This window comes from Rhinopithecus roxellana, chromosome 16, assembly GCF_007565055.1.
Source record: "Rhinopithecus roxellana isolate Shanxi Qingling chromosome 16, ASM756505v1, whole genome shotgun sequence".
Lineage (NCBI taxonomy): Eukaryota > Metazoa > Chordata > Mammalia > Primates > Cercopithecidae > Rhinopithecus > Rhinopithecus roxellana.
In genome coordinates, this window is record NC_044564.1 from 1,387,948 (window position 1) to 1,410,485 (window position 22,538).

The 22,538-nt window shown below is 46.1% G+C and overlaps 1 protein-coding gene across 2 annotated transcripts in view; it reads left to right on the forward strand.

Annotated features, from left to right (window-relative positions):
• Window positions 1–22,538, forward strand: part of COL15A1 (collagen type XV alpha 1 chain) — a 129,230-nt gene that overhangs the window by 102,034 nt on the left and 4,658 nt on the right. For both annotated transcript variants that reach the window (XM_030920102.1, XM_010357627.2), the window contains 15 exons: window positions 900–968; window positions 1,067–1,102; window positions 4,103–4,156; window positions 4,258–4,317; window positions 5,776–5,844; window positions 5,940–5,981; window positions 8,475–8,520; window positions 10,658–10,738; window positions 11,180–11,229; window positions 11,340–11,450; window positions 12,422–12,566; window positions 16,048–16,112; window positions 18,092–18,220; window positions 18,352–18,411; window positions 19,157–19,216. In XM_030920102.1, the coding sequence (XP_030775962.1) occupies window positions 900–968; window positions 1,067–1,102; window positions 4,103–4,156; window positions 4,258–4,317; window positions 5,776–5,844; window positions 5,940–5,981; window positions 8,475–8,520; window positions 10,658–10,738; window positions 11,180–11,229; window positions 11,340–11,450; window positions 12,422–12,566; window positions 16,048–16,112; window positions 18,092–18,220; window positions 18,352–18,411; window positions 19,157–19,216 (1,077 nt within the window). The remainder of the gene's footprint in view (window positions 1–899; window positions 969–1,066; window positions 1,103–4,102; window positions 4,157–4,257; window positions 4,318–5,775; window positions 5,845–5,939; window positions 5,982–8,474; window positions 8,521–10,657; window positions 10,739–11,179; window positions 11,230–11,339; window positions 11,451–12,421; window positions 12,567–16,047; window positions 16,113–18,091; window positions 18,221–18,351; window positions 18,412–19,156; window positions 19,217–22,538) is intronic.

The following is a 22,538-nucleotide window of genomic DNA, read 5'->3' on the forward strand; positions in this document are numbered from 1 at the left end:
AGAGGCTGCTCTGCTTGCTTTGATGCCACTGTCCTAGCTACTCCCAGCCCCATTAAAAGGAGACTTCTGTGTGGCTCAGCCCTGCTCCCCAGGGGCCAGCATTGAAGTTTAGGGCCAGAGCCTCAGAGTCAGATAGAAGGTTTCTGCATCTGGCCTTGTTCTCTGGACAAGCATCTTCTCAGCAGCCTCTAGCGTAGTAGATGGCTCTGCTGAGGACAGGATTGGGGGCAGGATCCTGTGTTCTTGCCACCAGTCTACCCATCACCCATTTCCCAATATCTGGGATAGCTTTGCCTAACTGTTTGCACAGGAGCTTAGAATTTGGATGCAACGTTACATATGGAGACATAAGGCCTCCATGTTGACAGAGGCCTCTAGTTTTTATACCTTCATCTCTTTCCTAATTTCAGGTGTTTTAACAAGAATAAGTATTCTTGGTGGGAACAGATCTCAGGTTGAGTTGCTAGGAAAGCAAGCTATCAAATACATTGGGAGCCAGAGATTCCTTGAGGGCACCATGTGGCAGGAGATAGACAAGACTACACCGGGGCTGGATCCTGGAGGGTTTAGAGTGAGGATGCAAATCTGTTATCAGTGGGAGCCCTGAAGGGACATGGAAGACAGGACTGTCCTGTGCCTTAGGACAGTAACTCTGATGGCGCAGAGAGGGAATGGCTGAGAGAACATTCATTCGTTTAGGAAACTGTTGCAATACTCTAGCAAGAGGTAATTTTGGAGCAATGGGGTTTCAAGTAGGACGAAGGCAAGGTAAATAAATCATGGCTGTAGGACTGAGAGGACTCTGTACAAGGTGGCAAGGAGGAGTCTCTGTACAAAACTCTCTGGACAAGGTGGCAAGGAGGAGTCCTGACTTCATCTAGATGTTTTCTGAATTGTAGGGCGAGAAGGGAGAGCCAGGTGCCATCCTGACAGGGGACATTCCTCTGGAAAGGCTGATGGGGAAAAAGGTAATTATGTCACCAGACCCTGCAGACACATATCTGCCCCAGCTTCCCATCTTTGTTTCTGTTCCAAACAGTGACAAGTACATCTCTTCCTGTTTTAGGGTGAACCTGGAATGCATGGAGCCCCAGGACCAATGGTAAGCCAGAACATCTCTCAGCTGGATCTGGACTGGGGTTTGAAGCATTTTTCATACTTTGATTTGGTTAGATTTAGTCATCCCAGTTATGAAAATGCAAAGATGTGGCAAAGTGTGCATATACTAGGGTAAGGCTAAGTACAATTAAATAAACTTTTTGGTGGTTTAACACAACAGCAGCTTATTTCTCGCTCTTGCAAAGTCCACTGTGGTTGTTCTCAACTTGGCATCTCTCCTCCAAGAAGTGACTCAGGGACCCAGGATGCTTCCATTCTGTGACTCTGCCATCTTGTGGATTCAAGGTTGTACAGGAGCTGGCAGGCTGAAGTTGGGGAGGGGGAAGAGATTGTGGAAGATAATAAACATCACTTCTGGCACATTCCGTAAGCCAAAACTCAGATGCTTGTGGCCTCAGAATGTAGTTTAGCTGTGTGTCCAGGAAGGAGAGGTGCACTTGCAGTTATACCACAGAACTTGCTAGCTAAAGATGACCAATTTCCCAGGAAACCCTCAAGGGAACCCCACAAAACCTCTCTGGGATTTTTGATTCTGGTTGTGAATATGCCACTCATTTGCTGTGAGACCTTGTACAAGCCCTCCTCTCTCTCTGGGCTCCTGTTTTCCCATCTGCACATTGAAGGGATTGAATTAGTACTAAATGGTATTAGAGGGCCCTTCTGGCCTTATGGCTCTGGGAATCCATAACCCATCTGGGCTTCTGAGCAGCTCTCCCCATTTCTTTCAAGGGTGAACCCTAAACTTCCTTCCCTGTGTAGAACATTCTCTCTGGGTCAGACTGTATTGATGCTTCACATAGGCCATCTCATTTCATCTTCACAACCCCAAGAAGTGACTCTCAGAATCCCCATTTTATAGAGGAGGAAACTCAGGCTCAAAGAGGTTAAGTAATCTACCCATGTGACACAGCTTGTAAGTGGCAGAGTGGGGATTTGAGGCCAGTCTGTCAGGCTCTAGGTCCAGTCTCTTCTCAAATGAACCTCACTGCCTCTAATGAATACTTGAAACACTGAACATTTGAAACATTTTGGGCTGGAGAATTGTATACAGATTTATTTGGTTGAAGTTGGATCTCAGTTGTGGGGAGAAAGGACCTCACATTTCTGTAACAGATTTGTATCCTTGAAGAATGGCCTGTAACTTTTGAGGTGAATTCTTCAAAAGACCTTCTGAGGCCTTTGGTCCCCAAAGTCAGGAAGAGTGGGCACCCAAAGTCAAGTAGCTAAGACAGACTGAGAGATTCTTGTGTTAACTACTGGTTAACCACCTACTAACCTCCAATACTATGGAAAATACAAATAGTTAGTGGTGGGGGCCAGCAGGCTGCTGCAGATGCCATGGCAGTGGTTCCTACTGAAGCCCAGCTTGAGCACAGCTTGCCAAACATAGGCGGTAAGTGGCACCTTCTTCTAATTTGCATGAAGGTGCTGTATGGGCTAGCTGTGGCCTTAGTGACCAGTGTAGCTTATAACTCCTCAAATTCACTGGTGTCCTCTTACACAAAGTGTAGACCATGCACCAGCATCACTGACATCACTTGGGAGCTTCTTAGAACTGTAGAACCTCAGGCCCTACCCAAGACATACTGGATCTGCATTTTTAACAAGATCCAGGTGATTCTTAATGCACATTGATGTTTGGGAAGTGTATTAGTCCATTTTCACGCTGCTATGAAGAAATACCAAGACTGGATAATTTATAAAGAAAAGAGGTTTAATTGACTCATAGTTCCACATAGCTAGGAGGCCTCAGGAAGCTTACAATCATGGTGGGAGGCATCTCTTCACAGGGCAGCAGGAGAGAGAATGAGTGCCAGCAGGGGAGACACCAGACACTTATAAAACCATCAGATCTAGGGAGAACTCATACACTGTCATGAGAACAGCAGGGGGGAAACTGCCTCCATGATTCAGTGACCTCCCGCCAGGTCCCTCCCATGACATGCGGTGGTTATGGATTTACAATTCAAGATGAGATTTGGGTGGGCACACAAAGGCAAACCATATCAGGAAGTGTTGCACTAGAACATACCAACCAAGTGACCTGTGCCCTGTCAACCCCATCTGTCTTTGCTTTTCTTTCCCTAAGAGTAATACAGACTAGGTACTTTACATACTGACCCTGTTTCAACTCAGTTTTTATTTGCCATTTTTCAGAGCATGGTTATATATGTTAATGGTAGGAGGAAAAGTAACTTGGAGTGCCGCAGGCTTAAACCAGTCATTCCTCTGGGAGACACAGCAGACCCAGCTACAGGGTTGGAAAGGCGCAGACCGAGAGTAGAATGTGTTCTAGGAAGAGATACATCATCAGTGGTGTTGTCAACCAAGTGGTTTGCATCCCAGACACTAGAAGGCAGGAGGGTTCCTGAAGATTGCAACAGAACAGTGGCTCTAGAAGCCTGTAGTCCTGGAAAGCCAGCACTGAAATAGGGCCCATGGTCAGGAACTCAGCTGGAGGACTGGGGTGTCAGACCAAGACTCTGGTTCCTAGGGGCAGATTAGAGCAAGGAAGGAACCAAATCCTAGAGCAGGTTATCAGACCAGGCTGGCCTGATGGGCGAGGCAAGGTTGCATTATTCAGAATGGAGAATGCAGTAAGCCCTGGGACATAAGACCTAGGGCGGAGATTCATGTTCTGGGCTGGCCCAGCGCCTGGCTACCGGGGACTTGAGGCCCTGAGCTACTGACCTCTTGCTCCTTAGTTAGCCCTGACTGCAAGGGGATGGGTCCAGAGTCTGGGGTGGGCTGGAGCCTGCAGGAAAGCAGGTGATGGAGTGGGTTGAGCAGGTGCTTTTAGCCGAGAGCGGAGAGGCTGGAGACAAAGAGGCTGTGGGAGGGGGCTTCGACCTGGCTCCCTGCCCTTCTTTCTCCTGTTGGTGGATCATCATCACCACTGCCTGCAAAAGCAGGCTTGCACCCCTCATTTCCCTGAACCCAGACTTTCTGTTCTTTTCTAATCTGGCATTTGTTTTGCCTCTAGGGGCCCAAAGGACCACCAGGACATAAAGGAGAATTTGGCCTCCCCGGACGACCTGTAGGTATCAGCGTTCATTGGACAGGCTGGAGGGGGAGGACACATGGGCCCGGCTGGTCTGTGGGCGGCGGGTTTACTGAGGTGTCTGCTATGGGTTTCAGGGTCGCCCAGGACTGAATGGCCTCAAGGGTGCCAAAGGAGATCCAGGGGTCATTATGCAGGTGAGTCATCCTGGGGATGGAGCCGGAGGTTGGTGTCCAGAGAGGATGAGAGAGTGTGGGGTCCACAGAGCGGGCCTGTGGACTGAATATTCAGGAATGTTGTTTTTATCCCTTCACTGCCACTGCCAAAGGTCCTCCCACCCAGTCCTGTCCTTCAGCTCCCTCTCAGGAGAGTCCTGCCACCTAAAACACCTCAGTGGAGAGTAGACTTCCTTATGTAGGACTCAGAGGGAGTAGGGGAGAAAGGGATCTGGTCATGCTCAGAAAATGTGGTTCCAAATCCCAGGGCCTCTCATTCTACAGTAATGTCACCTCTCCCCTCCTTTACACAGTCCCAGGGTTCACTCACATCACTAGGGGCTCAGTGAGTGCTGGAAGTCAGTATCAAAGGCAGATCGGCTACTTAGGTGGGGCCTCCCAGGTTGGCAAACACTGGGCAGCAGCAGAGACCCTGGTCTAGGAGAAAAAAGCCAATGTTTATTCAGCAGCTGCCATGTACCAGACACTGTGCAAAGTGATTTTAAGGAGAGGTTCTCATTTAGTCTTGGTGATAACTATTGCATGAGACACTATGCAGGGGTCTTGTTTTACATAAGAGGATACTGGGGCCTATAGAAGTCAAGGCACCCAGCCAAGGTGACCCAGCTAATAATCCCCAAACCAAGATGTAAACACAGCTCTAAGTCTATTGCTGCTTCTGTTTGTGCCACACTGCTTCTGCTTTGTATGCCCAGAAATCCAGAAATACTATTTTCCTGAAGCATTAGGGATTGACTCTCACTCACCAAGCCCACTGGAACTGGAAGGTAAACCAGATACTGATGCCTTCATTTAGAGTCATCAATACACCTTCCACATGGGCTAAACTCTTCATGCCTGCCCTCAGAGCCGCACCTCTCCTGCTGCAAGCTCCTGCATCTAGGCTTAGAGGAGAAACTGTTGCATGGTATTAAGGCCAAGCTGGCCTCACTTTGAAAATGGCTGTGCTATCTAACAAGAGTTTTGCATTTATGCTTGCATTTCTGAGACACATTCCCTCTGGCAATATATCACATGAGGGACCCCCACAGTCCATTCCTACCCCTATACTGGGAATGCACTGATAGGGAGGCCTTAGGCTCAGTATCAACTGGGAGTCAGAATCTGAGTTGCAATCTCAGTTCTGCTGTAAGCTGCTGTGTGGTCTTGAGCAGGTCACCTCCCCTCTCTGGGGCTCATTAGCTGCATGTGTTAACCAGAGACAATACTTGTTGCCCTGCCATCCTCCCTATGGTTTGTTGTGAAGATACAGTGAGGACAGGGACATAGAAGTGCTCTGTGGCTCCCTGGACAACCTGAGAGAGAAGTTGGTTGGCTTCAGTGGACCCTCCTTTTCTTCCTCTGGAGGAAATGTCCTGCAGCTGCCCCTGCACTCACAACAGCCTGAACTAATGGAATGGCCTTTTTTTCTTCCTTCAGGGCCCACCTGGCTTACCTGGCCCTCCAGGCCCCCCTGGGCCACCTGGAGCTGTGATTAACATCAAAGGAGTAAGTTGGCATGGGGTGGGAAGACCTTCCCGATTGGTCTAAGCTGGAGTCAGGTGTCCTGGTGACCTCACCTCTCTCGTTCTCGTTACCCACAGGCCATTTTCCCAATACCTGTCCGACCACACTGCAAAATGCCAGTAAGTAGCAATCACTGCCTTAAAGAGCAGTCTTTGGCATAGACAGCAACTCAGAGAAAAAAATCAGTCTTTGTCTTGGGCCCTTTCTATCCTCAAATGTCCTCTCAGATGTCTTCTGTCCCCTAAGTGTAGACCCTCAAGTGACTAGAAGCTTTTAGATAACAGATTGTGGCAATGAAATATACTGGATCTTCTAAGGGTGCACACACGGTGAGGTGCTTCTTTTCGTACAGTCTAAAAAGCAGTGTCTTTTGCTATTGCAATCACATTAGCTTCATGCTTGGAGTAGTACAAAATTGGGGAAAATAGACCCCTTAGAAAACATAGATGAGAAAACAAGCCATGCCAACCCATGTCTTTGCATTGGGAACTTTGGGCTAAAATCTGTAACTAACTATACCGCCCTTTCCCAATGATCACGTCACTGCACAGCGCACAACACTGACAGGCAGGGTTTCTCTCTCCCACTTTATAATAAGGAAACGAACTGTGACTCAGAGAAGCTCACTGGCTTGTCCAAGGTCACGGGACTTGACTGAGCTGGGACCGTAAGTCAGGTCTCCTAACCACCAGGCAGCTGGTGCAGACACTGGGATTCTGGGGGGGTCAGGCACTTGCCCGGCCCCCCAACTATTGAGCCGCTCTGTCCCTGATGTTTTACCCATAGGAAGAGAGTCAGATTTCTGTGAGAAAACCCAGAGGGGAGGGTGGGCCTTGTGCACAGGCATTAGTCACAGAACCATACATAATCATTCTCTCATTCATTCAACAAATATTTATTGAGCACTTATGCAGTGCCAAGTACTACCCCAGGTAGGCCCTGGGGACACAAGGGTGAACTAGATGGGTGTGGCCTCCGCTCTCAGGAGCTTGCAAATTACAATTTAGAAATATTCTTTGAAGTGAGTTTGTAATTGATCCCTGTTGGAGGTGATGCTAAGACTTGGGTCAGAGGCTACAAAATGACACAGTTTGGCTGCATATTTGCCCAGACATCTGGCTAAGTCTATGCACTGAGGCATCCAAGTCTGCAGCCTAGGGCCTGGGAACTCTGGCCTAGAGGGCAGGACCTACCTATGTCAGGTGACTAAGGGGCTCCAGGCTCTACATGGAGACAACAGCAAGCCAGTATGTGTTTATATCCATGGCCTGAAGAGAAACATAAAATATCAGTGCTGGAGTGACCTTCCTGGGCAGTTGCTGCATCCCACCTCCTTATCACACAGGAGAGACCACAGCCCAGAGAAGCAAAGGGCTGGCTCCAGGTCACACAGTGAGTTAGTGCTGAAGCCCCACCCAACTAACATGATTTCAGGCCTCAAATGAGCCAGCCACAGAACAGCACTTGACAAATTTTGCAGTGCTATAAAAATGCTACTGCGATGATCGTGACCTGCTCCAGGAACTCTTGCAGTAACCATGGTCTTTGGGGGTTGTGGGATGCCTAAAAGAAGGAAAAGATAGGCTCAAAGCATTTTTAGTAAGATTTTTTACTTCATATTTCCTGGCTATATACTATAGGAGCTGGGTCATGGACATTTCTTGTCCAACTCTCAAAATGGGCGTTTTGAAACAGAAATGCTTCCTCTTACAGTCAGCATTTCATGAACCCCTTCTAGTTTCAGCTCCTTCCAACACCCTAATCATTTACAGCTCATGTCTGTAGTGGAGAAACTTTATCAGCATAGCCTGTAAGATAACAGCTTGGAGCTGCAAACTTCATCCTTAACTTAGAAATGTTTTTAATGGAATATTTCCTCCCCACTCCCATCTTTTCTTGGTGGCCCCTGAGCAGCTTGTGACCCTCCACCCTAAGCATAGAAGGATTTTGGCACCAGGCGGATGACTGATTCCACACATCAGCTGGGAAGAAGCCAGGTTACAAGTGGCCTTGTCTTAACAGAGAAGGAAATGCAGGAATCTGGGGAAAACTGGGAAGGAATGTTATCCAGAACAACTTGGACTCCAGACCCCTGGAACCTAATGAGGAGTCCAGAATAGCCACTCCCAATCTAATGATAACCCCCTTTGCTAATTACCTGCTCATGATGCTCATCTTTGATTAGGTACAATAGCTAAGCTAATGGTTGACCCAGCTTCATGGCTGGGCATGTCACTTGCTCGGATGCTTGATCTCATACATGAATCAATCCCAAGTGATAAGAAAGGAAGACAAGAATGCTCATGGTTTGCCAAACCAACACTGCCACAATTTGTTGTCTTAAAGCTTTGGGCTTCCCTGCGACTGAGTTTTTTGGCCAGTAGGTCTCAGCTCTGTCTCCCCAGCCCAACTACATCATGGGTCTCCCAACTGAAAGCCTGGGATGTCTGTACATTGAGAACTGCTGGGGATTCAGGGCTTTGGGGGACTCCAGAGCCAAAGGAAGGCCTGGCTCTGTGGCATTGCCTCTTTTGTCACATGCCCCCGGGACAGTGGCTGCAAACACCACAGCAGAGCTTGCAATGCCTGACCTGGACTTCCTCTCTTTCCAGGTTGATACTGCTCATCCCGGGAGTCCAGAGCTCATCACCTTTCATGGTATACACTCCCTTCTTCATCATTTGTTTCTCTGGGCCATCTCCTTGAGGAAGGTGGTTTTTCTTTGCCCAGTGCTGGGCACAGACTAGGTGATCAGGAAAGTCTAACTGGATGCTGTAGGGTTGAGGGTGGCAGCTGAGCCAAGGCTGTGGGGCTGTGCACCTCTCTTTGGTCTGGTCACACATGTGTCTATTCTGCTTATCTTAGCTGAGCCTCCTAGTTGGCAACAAGCACTCTGTTCTTTCAATTGTTCATTTGTTCATAAAACATTCACTGATGCCTGTTCCTTACTTGGTATGATCCACACTGGGCTGAGACAGATTCCAAGAGCCTGGGAAGCACTGTTCCTGCCTCTTAGGCTCTTGGAACCTGATAAGTGAAACTATTTTCAAAACAATTAAGTGCAGTGTACCAAGAGCTGATCAGGGAAGGGCCGTGGGAGCTCAGGAGACCCTTGCCTCAGTGTCCATGCAACTTTGTAAGCATCTCCTGGGAGCTTGTTAGAAATGCAGAACTTCAGGCCCCACCCTAGACCTGCTGAATCAGAACCCGTGTTTTAACCATCTCCCAGGTGAGGTGTGTGCACAGCAAAGTGTGAGAAATGCTGGCTCAGAGGGTTTCATTAGTAAATGTCAGCATGTTCATAGCCACATACAGGAGGTTTGCTATGGCACATCAGAGAGGGACAGGCCAGGGGACAGGGCCTGAAGGTGAGCAGTCACTCTGGTGCCCCTGTCCCACACACCCTGTCATGCCACTTGGGGTTTAAATAGGGAAAGGTCTTTTTTCTTCAATATTCACCTTCAGCTTGGCTGCGTCACCCCAGCCCACCAGGTGGTGGTCTCCCTGATGTTATCTGACCCCATGGTTTTTCTGTCACTTCTGCTTACCAAGCCCAGCCTGTTTCTAAAATCTATGCTTAGATTCAGTTCAAGGCACCCCTTTCCCCTGGTGCAAGGTGGACTTTAGGGAGCAGGGGATGGAGCCAGATTTGTTTTCTCAGATCTCTGACTGTTCCTCTTCCCTGTGAGCCTCTCCTGGAAGGAGGGGGAGGGAACAGATCTTTCTAGATGTGATAGCTCCTAGTGAGCAATCATCCTGCTTACTGTGTGCAGCCACTATTGCTCCAGTCGGTGCTTGTGCACTTGCTGTCTGCTCTTCTGAGCACTGCTGTCTGTGGGCTCAGTGTGGTTGAAGGAAGCCCCATGGGCCCCACTGCCCAGGTCATTGGTCTCACACAGCATTCCCAGGGTTGGAGAGGCCTTAATAGATGTAGTTGCTGCTCCCTACTGACCCCCTGCTGACACCATCATGACTGTGATGCTCATATTCCCTCCCCTTCATTAAGAAAGCCTGAGCCCCTACCCTCATCTACACTTTGTGGCTCCATCTCTAGGCTCAAGAGCATTGGCGGGTTGATCTGCCACACCTTTGGGAACAAGGAATTCAAAGACCTAGTGTCCACCCTACCCATCAAGGTGGGGAAAGGGAACCACTTTCCTTCCCAAGCACTGATCTCCCAAAAGGCTTTCTTCGTGCCCCCTCCCATATAAAGAGTTGAGGGGAAAGGTGGGGATGGAATGCCAGTTCTGCAGAAAAGGTGTTTCTCACTAGTTCTGTGGGGATGTACAACACTGCATGGTGGGCATTCTCACAACTTTGTAAGTAGAAAACTTAGCGCCCTTGGTTGTCCTGTGCGGGCACTCTTGGGAGAACCCTCTCCTTCCCTCACACCCCCATGCTGCACAGGCCTAGATGAGATGAGTCTGGAAGACTGACATGGTGCTGAGCCTCTGTCTTCATTCGTGGCACTGTCCAAGCCAGGGTTAGCTGCAGGCTCTGCTGCACTCCCGGGATGCGCTGCTGGAACCTCAGTGAGAGCACATATTTCATCTTGCCTTGCGTTACTGTGAGCTGCGTCTGTCTCCCAGTAGACCGAGCTTTTCAAGGTTGAGAATGTGTCTGAAGCATCTACCTCTGCCCTCTTTATGATTTTACACTTGCTGATTTCTCAGGAGGGCTTTGTTTGAGTAGACTTTGCTAAATGAGCTCGGTTTGAAAAACTGTCTCAGAAAGGTTTTATGTGGAATGAAGGTGATTTTCGATTTTTTTTTAACATGTATGTGTTTTGTTGCAGGTGTTAAAGGAGAGAAAGGATCCTGGGGTCTTCCTGGCTCAAAGGGAGAAAAAGGCGACCAGGGAGCCCAGGGACCACCAGGTATTCCAGCTCTTGTTCTCAATCTTGCCTTTGATTTTTTGCTCCTGAGAACAAATGCAACTGAGAAATGTGACCTAGCCAGAGGGTAAGACTAATGACATTCCACCCTGACCACAGGCTCCACTGGTTTCTAGTGAGACCCAAGCATAGGCCTGGCGTATCCAATATGGAACATTGTTAAGAGAGACCAGAAAATCCAATCATTCATCTTTTATATGCATAACAAGGTCCAAAGAGGGTCAGGGACCTACCTGGGATCCCACAGTGTCTGGGTTGATGGGCCCACAGTAGCACCTGTTTTTGCTTGCAAGCAGACTCTGTTAGCCAACCCAGTGCAGGGTCATGTCCACTAAGATGTAACTGTGGTTGCCAACTTAGAGACTTTTATTTTAAAGTTTCTTAAATTACAATCGTGAGTTTTACGAAGCATTTCTTTTTCAGGTCCTCCACTTGATCTAGCTTACCTGAGACACTTTCTGAACAACTTGAAGGTGAGTGTTTCTCTACCAATATTTGGTGTGTGTTTTTCATGTTTTGGTTTATATCAGAGACTGAGTTCATCCCACTCTTACTGAAATATTCCTATGTTCTCTGCTTCCAGGGGGAGAATGGAGACAAGGGGTTCAAAGGTGAAAAAGGAGAAAAAGGAGACATTAATGACGGCTTCCTTATGTCTGGGCCTCCAGGCCTGCCCGGAAATCCAGGCCTGGCTGTGAGTAGAGACCCCTCCAAGTCATTTTCTCCAAGGACTTACAGCTTTCCCGGAAGCCCCCAATGGGACTAAGCAGTTAGGGCTAGTCATTGTACTATAAGCTGGAGGCAGAGCTTCAAGGACTTACAGCTTTCCCGGAAGCCCCCAATGGGACTAAGCAGTTAGGACTAGTCATTGTACTATAAGCTGGAGGCAGAGCTTGGGGATCAGCCAGCTCTTTCCCCATCCTTGTTGATTGATGGGGAGGTTGGCTGAGGTCCCTGGAGAGAAGGTAGGTGGTCAAGGCCACATGAAGGTAGGCAACTTCTAGGCCATTAGTCACACTGCCTTATTCATGAAATTTGTGGAGAATTTACTCCACACAAAGAATGATTAATGGTGAATGCATCAGATAACAGAAGCAGAATGGAAGGTATGGGAGATATTTTTAGAGGAGCTATTTGATTCTTCTGAAATTTTATCAGAGGAGCTCCTAGATAGGTGTGGTTTTCTTAGGATGAGAGGTTTTTCCAGGTGAAAGAAGAGAAAGTCAAGCTGTGCCCCTGACAAGAATATGACCAGATCATTGACCTTTGGTCCCAGAGCTCACCATGAGGGTAGAACCAGCAAAGCCAGAGATCAGAGTTTTGCCTCTAGCTGTGCCTCTAATTTGCTTCATGATCTTGGGCAAGTCCTTTCACTTCTCTGGGCTTCAGTTTCTCCATCTGTGAAATGCAAAGGCTAGACTACATGATCTCCAAGGTCCCTTCTGCCTCCAGGGCTCTCTGGGGTTCTCTGTAGAGTTATTCAACATAATGACTGGCTGCCATCTTGGAGGCCTTACCCCACCTTGAATTGTACCCAGGATTGAGGATTGTAATAACAATAGCTGGTGTTCATTGATTTCTTTCAAATATTCTCATAAAAGGACTAGATGGGACTTCTAGTGATGAATGATACTTCTCTCTGTTACTGTGTGCTTGCCTTGACAGGGCCAGAAAGGGGAGACAGTCATTGGGCCCCAAGGACCCCCAGGTGCTCCTGGTCTGCCTGGGCCACCTGGCTTTGGAAGACCTGGTGATCCTGGGCCACCGGGACTGCCAGGGCCACCAGGACCTCCGGCTATCCTGGGAGCAGGTTAGTGCTGGAAGCAATGCCCATGGTTCACACTGTCCCTACCATTGTGCTCAAGTTCACCTCATCTGGGTGGCTTGTCACAGCTGCACTGCCTAACACAGGGCTTTCCTGGATACAGCCTTCTTTCTTTTTTTTAAGATTGAGATATAATTTGCACATCATAAAGTTCACCCACTTATAGTGTCTAATCCAGTAGCTTTTAATATATTCACGAAGTTATGCAGTCATCACCACTGTCTAATTCTAGACCATTTTCATCACACCAAAAAGAAATTTTGTACCGATTAGCAGTTGTTCTCTTTTCTCTCTTTCCCTCTCCTCCACCAGATCTGGGCAACCATGAATCTACTTCTGCCTCTGGATTTGCCTATTCTGGACATTTCACATAAATGGAATCATATAATATATGGCCCTTTGAGTCTGACTTCTTTCACTTAACACAGTGTTTTCAAGGTTCACCCATGTTGCAGCACGGATCAGCAGTTCATTCCTTACTGTGGCCAAATAATATTGCATTGTATAGGATATAAATTTTGTTTATTCATTCATCTGTTCATGGACATTTGGGTTGTTTCTACTTTTTGGCTATTATGAATAATGCTGCTATGAACTTTCATGTACAAGTTTTTACGTGAACATGTTTTCCGTTCTCTTCGCTATATACGTAGAAGAAGTTGCTGGGTCATATGGTAACTCTATATTTAACTTTTTGGGAACTGCCAGACTATTTTCCGAAGGAGTCGCAACATTTCGCATTCCCACCAGCAGTGGCAGTGTATGAGGGGGTTCCAATTTCTCCTCCCGTATTATGGTATCCTCATTGTATCTTTTTGATTATAGCCATTCTACTGGGTATGAAGTGATATCTCACTGTGGTTTTGGTTTGCATTTCCCTAATGACTAATGATGTTGAGCATCTTTTCATGTGTGAGTGGAAACTTCCTGGCTGCTTTGTCAATGCCTTAGGTGCATGAGAACCTGCCTTAATGACCAGCAGTGACTGGAACTCTGTATTTAAAAATCTATTCATCCCTTAGAGCCTCACCTCCTCAAATGCAAAATGGGTGAAATTAAAGAAAATCTCTATGTAAGAAGAAGCATGTATCAGATGCCAGGCATTTTGCTAATCACTTTACTATGGTATTTTATTGAAACCTCACAACAGCCCTTTAAAAAAAGCATTAATATCCCCATTTTGCAGGTAAGGAAAGTGAGGCCCAGAGACATTTAGGAACCTTTCCAAGATCACAGCTAATAAATGACACCAACAACATTCAGACCCAGAGCAGTGTAGCTCCAAAGCCTGTGTTATTTCTACTATGTCTGTTGTAGGAGATGATAATAGCAGCAATAATAGCATGAAGGCATACTTTTTTGTTGTTTGGCTTGGCCGGAGCCAGGTATGGTGGAAGCATACAGAGTCCTTGGCATAGGAGAGCTTTACACAGGAGGTGACTTTGGGGCTGGAGCTTTCACTTAGCCTTGGATCATTTGGCTGCAAGTGATAGAAACCTAACTCAAAGTAGCTCAAGCAAAGGGGAAGTGTACTGGGTGTGAAGGAGGGAATGAACAATCAACTTGTGGGAGAGGTAGATAAGCAGCTGGACCTCAGGAACAGCCAGAGCCAGGGACTCAACCCCTGCAAGGATTTTCTGGCCATCTCTTGTCTCCGCTTCTCTCTGCATGCAATTTCATACTTCCTCACCACAAACCACATCCTCTGCACAGCGGGAAATATGGTTACTGACAACTTATAGCTTCCACTGTCAGCTAGAAATCTTGAACTTCTTTTACTATTTTTGTTTGAAAAGTCCTGGGATGGGGAAGTCCTAGAGAAGGGTCCTGATGGGCCTGACTTGGGCAAGGTACCCAATCTTGGACCAATCCCCTATGACCAGGCGGTCGGATTACATGAGAACATGGTAGCTCTTTTGGAACCAAATGGTTGTAGAGATGAAGGGAAGGTCCCAAGAGAAGGAGATGAGGACACTGGTCCTACAAAGGAAGAAGGTGCTGAGTGAATGGAACCATAGGTGCCCACACAGCCATGAGGGAGGAGTAGGACTGCAGGAGGTGGAGGCATATTACAGGGTGAGTGCAAGGTGGAGAAAATCTGTTGTCCACGGCAACACTACATTAGGGCTCCTGGGATGCCTTGCTGCATTGAGCAAGGATTGCTTCTCACATAATGTATAGCAATTCAGTTTACAAAACACTTTCATGGCCATTATTCCATTTAATCTTCACAGCAACCCTGAGAGGAAGACAAAACAGGTATTATTATAAAATTCATCTCACGGATGAAGACACTGAAGCTCCACAGAGGTGAAGAGACTTACTCGAGGTCACAAATTCTATTAAGAGGCATGGCTGGGATCCAAATCCGAGTCCACTGGCCCTCTATCCACTAGACATTTGCCACCTATGTGTGGATGTTCAAGTCCTATGTTGGAACTGAACATTTGCTTGCAACGACCTGAAGAATTGTGTAATTTTACTGGGACTTGTAAAAACACCCTTAATTCTGCCAAGAGCTTGGCACATTTGGAGGAGTTGTCGGTGGTAGGGTGAGCAGAGGATGAGAGAGGTAGAAGAACAGCCAAAGGAATAGTTGTAATAATACTACTTTATGTTAGCCTAAAGTAAGGGTTTTCAGTTAAGGAATCATAGACTCCTAGGGAGTTCAAGGATATACCTCCAAGATTTGTCATCCCAGTAATATTTTTTTGTGTGTGTGTAGAATTGTGTGTGTGCATTTTTCTGGGAAAGAGGGCAATAACCTTGATCTGATTTTTAAGGGCACTGTGACTCTTCAAAAGCTAAGAGCCCTTGGTCAAATGAATGCTGTATATATACAATTTGCAAAGCACTCAGTTCTCACCGCAGCCCAGGGAAGAAGAAATGCCTATTTTACATTTTGCATAAGAGGAAAAAGCTTCAGAGAGCTTGCTGTTTCCTGGAGATCACAGAGCTAGGAATGGACAAACTAAGGACTTGAGTCCATGTCTCTGGCCTCAAGGCCAGGGTTGCTGTCACTGCACCACGCTGGTCTCCTCCCACTCCCTAGAGCCTTCTCTTCCTCTTTCTGAGCCTGCTTCCTCTGTTCAGTGTCACATGCTTGTCTCTTGGGTGAAGTAAGTTGTATGAGTCAGGATATTTTTGAATGCAAGTGACAAAATATTCAACTTAAACTGGCTTTTATAAAACAACCACAAAAGGAATTGATTCACTTACGAAATGGAAAAGCACTAGCCATGGCTTCATCCAGGTAACAATCAAGAATTCCAGCTCTTCCCTGAACCACTCAATGTGGCGTAAGTCATACGTTGCAGGCAGAGCACCCAAGATACAGGTGGAAGTTGGGATGCTTTGTGGCATTGTGAATGGGGTTGAACACACTTTTCTCTGGGAATCAGCTGATACCTCAGACATTTTTCAGAGGGTGGTTTTTGTATAACTTTTCTTTTCTGTTTTGTCTTAGCTGTGGCCCTTCCAGGTCCCCCTGGCCCTCCAGGACAGCCAGGGCTTCCGGGATCCAGAAACCTGGTCAGTATTATTATCAATGTGTCATCATCATTCCATTTGGGATGGATTTACTTAAAACTCTGGCTGCAGTCTCCTGTGTCTGACATCCCTTGGGAATCAGGCCTTCATGACAGTAGGTTTGGTGCAATTCCATAAATAGTAGAAGGGATTTATTATCTATTTGGATGACTTATTAAGTAAAAAGACATGAAAAACAAAATCATTTATATGTAAGTTCCACCATTCAAATCCTTAATTGACTAAGTTATAACAAGAACAAATCATATTATTTATTTATTTATTTATTTGTGGGATGAGGGGTAGACAGGGTCTCCCTCTGTCACCCAAGCTGGAGTGCAGTGCTGAGATCACAGCTAACTGTAGCCTCAACCTCCCTGAGCTCAGGTAATCCTCTCACCTCAGCCTCCAGAGTAGCTGGGACTACAGATGCACACTACCACACCTGGCTAATTTTTGTTTTTGTTTTTGTTTTTGTTTTTGTAGAGATGGTTTTTGTCACATTGCCCAGGCTGGACTTGAACTCGTGGGCTCAAGTGATTCTCCCATCTTGGCCTCCCAAAGTGCTGGGATTACAGACACGAGCCACCATGCCTGGCCACCAATCACAGTGTTTCAAAAAGCGTAAACCTGCTCGGGTGCAGTGACTCACCCCTGTAATCCCAGTGCTTTGAGAGGCTGAGGCAGGAGGATCACTTGAGTCTAGGAGTTCAAGACTAGCCTGGGCAACATAGCGAGATCCTGCCTCTACAGAAAAATGTAAAAATTAGCTGGGTGTGGTGGTGCATACCTGTAGTCCCATCACTTGAGTCTGGGAAGTCGAGGCTTCAGTGAACCATGACTGTACCACCACACTCCAGCCTGGGTGAAAAATCAAGACCCCATCTCTAGAAAAAAAAAAAAGAAACGAAACAACGAAAGCCCAAGAGCATAAACAATGTTACAACAGGTCCTTGAGCTGGTCAGATTGACTTGGGTAATTCAGTATTCCCCATGCTGCCAAAGAACATCTCTGGCACATTTGTTACCCTGCAGTTCATTGGAACAAGACATAGCGCTCCAAGATTATTGTAATTCGCAGAAAAATGGACAAATACTTCACAAGGATGTCAGGAGTCCTAAGAATGTTCTTTGATCTTTGCTGGATGTTAGTTGCAAAATTTGGCTGCCAAAAGAAAGAACTGTCCTGCATATGATGGAATTTTGATATCTAGTTCCCTTGGGGGATATCTAAGTCATTTTGATGCACAAAGCCATTATCTTCAAGGCTAGATGAAAATTAATATTTTATCATCTTTCTCAGTTACAATGAAAAATAAAAACTCTCTTGGCTGATGTTTCTTTGAGATTTGATGCTATTCAATAGATTTTTGTAGCTTCTATATGTGCTTCTAGATATGCCAAATGTCTGTCTAATCTTTGGCACTTTTCTAGGCAGAGAAATTACAGACCTCCATTTTCTCTCATGCATTTAATGTAACTACCAGGCTAGACAAAAAAGATTTAAGACCTTAAGTATAGTTGCTCACTTGCTTGCCTTTCTTATTCCAAATGAAAAATTTGAAACTCTTCAAGGACTAGCATGAAGTAACACCATTTAACCATGTTAGTGCCATCAAGTAGCTTGAAAAAATAGAAGTGGCAAAACTTACCAATGCTTTTGCTAATGGCCACACCAAAACAAAGATAACTCCATTGACAATTTGTAAATGTCTTTATACTCACAGAATAGTATCGTTTTTGTTTTAATTCATTTATTATGGGTTAGATTTATGTTTCAAAGTATACATGTTTTTGTTTTATCAAGAAGAATGCCCTTTGGTTATTAATGAAGGTATATATCTCTATCTGGCACGTTAACAAGTCTTTTTATTGAGTATCTGGAGACAGCTCCTAGTTGACTTTACAGAAAGGCCAGGTTATCAGATGGTGCCATTGCTCTAATGATAATGGCAGTGTTTGGAATTTAAATGATCCGACAGGTCACAGCATTCAGCAACATGGATGACATGCTGCAGAAAGCGCATTTGGTTATAGAAGGAACATTCATCTACCTGAGGGACAGCACTGAGTTTTTCATTCGCGTTAGAGATGGCTGGAAAAAATTACAGGTAATTTCTAAACTCCCTTTAACACACTGCCTTCAAATACCCTCTAAAAATAATAATCTACTCCCATAAATGCCATTTTTTCTGGAAGTTTGCAATTGATCTTTCATTTCAATGTACTGTTTTTCTTAAAGCTAGGAGAACTGATCCCCATTCCTGCCGACAGCCCTCCACCCCCTGCGCTTTCCAGCAACGTGAGTAGTTACCCTGTTGCACTGCTCATGCGTTCATTTATCAGCATTTCCTGAGTCCTGCTTCGTATCTAGCACCAAGCTTTCCAAACTCTGGAGAGTCAACTGTGCATGGTTTAGTATCTGGAGAAGTCCTAGAAATTAATGGGTGCTAACAGAAGGTTCCCACAATAGAGTGGAGGAATAACTAGATCCAGAGGCTGGAGACCTGCTGCTCCCATGTAATAGCCAAATCCTCTTCCTCAGAGGGCTTCCTCTCTCTTGGCCTCAGTTTGTTCGTCTGTGGAATCATTGGTTGGTATAAGCAATCTAGAAGATTCCTTTAATTTTTGGCACCGTCTGCCTTATAAGAACATGGGCAACTGGCATTGTCCATCTTTTAGCCCTAGAGCAATGCTTTGAGGTGGGTACTATCATCCCCATTTTGCAGATGATGAAACTGAGGCTCTGAAGAGGTAGCTTTCTCTATTAAGTGAAAGAGTTGGCGATTAGACATGGGTTTATCAAAAAGAATGCCCTTCCTTGATTCAGTGCTCTTTTTAAAAGTCTTGAGAACATTTTCTTCCTTTCTGAAGATGATTTCTTCAGCAGGTCATGAAACTCTTTACAGTTAAGAGTCACAGTTACAGACAATGGCAAACTATTTAAAGCATCTTCTCAAGAAACTTTGCACTCACACCTCAATACACGCTGAAGAACAGATTGAATGCATATTCAGAACTGTTTCTTTTCCTCTTTTTCATAACAGCCACATCAGCTTCTGCCTCCACCAAACCCTATTTCAAGTACCAATTATGAGAAGCCTGCTGTAAGTACAATTTATACATTTAATCTTCTAATACTGAGTGTGTATCTACTAGGTGCTAGGTCTCATGCTATAGTACACAGTTCCTGCAATCATGATGCTTATAGACTAGTGAAAGAGGCAAACAAAAAACAAAGAATTACAATATAGTGTGTAAGTTGTTTGGGTGAGCCAAACACAGGGTGCTGGGGGTATGAGGAAGGGCAGAGCAGTCTACCTGGAGGAGGTTACCTCCAAACTAAGACCCAAAGGACAGCAGAGGTCAGGGGTGAGCCTGGAAGAAAGAGGCAAAGGGAAGATGGAATAGAGGGAGGCAAGGGGAAAGGCTGTACATTCCTGTAATTGCTAGTATTAAATTACAGGCAAAAAAGTAGAGTTCAAGGCAGAAAAGGGAGATGTTTAGTCTGCAGAAGTCAGCAAAAGCAAGGGCTAGGTTTCAAGGGCCTGCCTGCAAGCCAAGCCAAAGAATTTGACCATTTTCTGTGGGCAATGGGGAGCTACAGAAGGGTTTAAAGCAAGAAACAGGTATGATAAGACTGGTGTTTCAGAAATTACCTTGGTTACAGTGTGCAGATTAATCAGAAGGGACAGGAGCAGGGGTCCAAAGGCCAGTTAGATGGCTCCTGTGTTATCTGAACTAGAATCACAGCAGTAAGCACATAGACTAGTAGGCAATTTGAGAGACATGAAGGAAGCAAGAGTGACTAATGGGGTCATTGATTGAATATGGCACATTAAGGATGAGAGAGGTCAAGAATGATGCCCAGGTTTCTGCTTGGATGATTGAGTGGTGACAGTTTCCTTTCCAGGGGTTGTTTCATTGCTGGGATTGGAAACTCTCTCTCTATTCCTTTGCTAGGTTAAGTAAAGATCTTGTTTAACTCAGCATAGAAACCTCATGGAAGGTCGGGCATGGTGGCTCATGCGTGTAATCCCAGCACTTTGGGAGGCCAAGGCGGGTGGATCACAAGGTCAGGAGATCGAGACCATCCTGGCTAACATGGTGAAACCCCGACTCTACTAAAAATACAAAAAAATTAGCTGGGCGTGGTGGCGGGCACCTGTAGTCCCAGCTACTCCGGAGGCTGAGGCAGGAGAATGGCATGAACCCGGGAGACGGAGCTTGCAGTGAGCCGAGATCATGCCACTGCACTGGAGCCTGGGCGACAGAGCAAGACTCCATCTCAAAAAAAAAAAAAAAAAAGAAAGAAACCTCATGGAACTCCATCACAGGAAGAACAGCCAGGCCTGGGACTCTTGTCTCTACTAGTCTGCTTTGCTATCTCTACAGACCACCTTCTGAAAGGGTCGTTCTTCCTCCCAACCTCACCCCAACACACATACATAGGTGACATGAGCTTGCACACAGCTTTGGGTTACCCTGGCACTGATTCTTGCCCCAACTCTGTGTGATCTTACATCTGCTGACCCCAGTACTACTGACTCAGTTCAGAGTCTTGGAAGAGATAGTTTATACAGTCTGTCTTGGGTCAATTGCCCACTCCTAGCCCAATCAAGAGTTACCAGGAGAATGAGGTTGAAGGTCTAAGGCCATTTCTTGTAGCAAGGATTGTGGGGGCACTTTCTAACAACAGAGGTGAACATTTCCTATCGTGCTGCCATTGATCAAGGAGGAACTAATTTGGAGTGTGGTGAATCTGAGGTGCCTGGAGGAAACCTGAGTGGAGACTACCAAGAGAGAATAGGTTCCGAAGGTCTGAAACCCCACAGTGGAATCTTGGCTGGAGATGAGCCATGCAATTATTGCAGGGCTGGTTGGATTCCCAAAAGAGAATCTGTATAGTCAGAAGGGATCAGACTATGAGGAGCAAAACTGAAAAGGACCTGATGGGAGAAATATGAGAAGGAAACTGAGAAGCCATAGCCAGAGAGGAAGAAAGCAAGCCAAGTAAGGTAGTAGCCAACAGTGTCAAAGGCTGCCAGGAAATTCAGAAGAAGAACCAAAAGGTGTCCTTCAAATTTAGAAACTAGAGCAAAGCATTTAGTAGCCAAAAAGATTCTAGTTGGTTGAAGAGTCAGTGAGAAGTGAAGGAAGAGAGATGTGAGTATCAGTAACCCTTCAAAAAGCCCCAAAGTTAGGGTAGTAGCTAAAGGATTTTTTAAATGGTATTTTATAAATTCAGAACTAATACGTATTCATTGCAGAAAATGTTAACAATGCATGAAAAGAATGGAGAAGAAAATAGGAACACACCTACAATTTTATTAAAACTACAACCATCCACAAAATAATAATTTTAACATTTTGAGTGTTGTAACATTACTGTCTTAATAAAAGTACAATATAAAATTGTTGTTTTATAAAAATGTTCCAAAAATTAAAGAAATACAAACATGAGAACACAAAAACCCCCAATCTTGTCATTCAGAAACAACTGCAATTTCAGACATTTCAGTGTCTCTCTAAAGGAGAGTAGGGCTTGGTGGAATTAGAGGTGTGGCAAGGAAACCCCTGCCTATGCCTTTCTTAGGTGGCCCCTGGCATTGGGGAAGCCTCATTCCATCAAGGCCTCTTGTGACGCACTCTGATGTAGCCCCAAAGCACACTGATTGGAAGACGATGAGACCACACGGCCTCTTCCCTCACGAAGAAGACGGGGGTGAGGGCGGTATAGTCAGATGGCAAGGACATCAAAAGGTCAGGGTGTATATGTGAAGCTGGAAGTCTGGTGGCCTGCCTGTGATTGTGGTGTGTGGGTAGCATGCTAAAGCTCTCTCTTATCCTAATGGCTGGGAATGTAGAGCATAAAATGCTAGCCACCGGGACGCCTGCTGGGGAAGTCTTGGCTCAGTGCAGGGCAGAAAGGAGATGGGGATGGGATGTGATGCTGCTTGACGTGGACCTCCATCCAGCATGGTGGTCAAGACAGAACCAGGATGAATAAAAAGAGAGAGACTGGATCAGGTGGCAGCCTTGGGGTCTGTCCTCTGCAGGAAGGAAAGGGGTGGTGAATGGAGAAAAATATCCAGAGACGTGCAAGGGCTGCTTGGGGCAGTCTGGACACTCACTGTAGCTCATGGCCAGTTGTGGCCAACTGGCTGGAAGCTGGAGAAGCAGAAGACCACCATGGCAATCCTGGTCACTGGGACACAGAGATGCTTTTTTCAGATCTGAGAGGCAGGGTAGAAACCAGGAGAGAAACACTGGCCGCCTCCTGCCCCACCACCTGAGCCTCATTTCATGTCCTTTGGCTTAAGATATTTAAAAATATCTTCCTTTTCGGTAACTTGGACCCAGGTCCTGCACCAGCCTTCCAGCTCTGAGTTGATGAGATAAAAGTTACCCCTGAGATGAGACTGATGG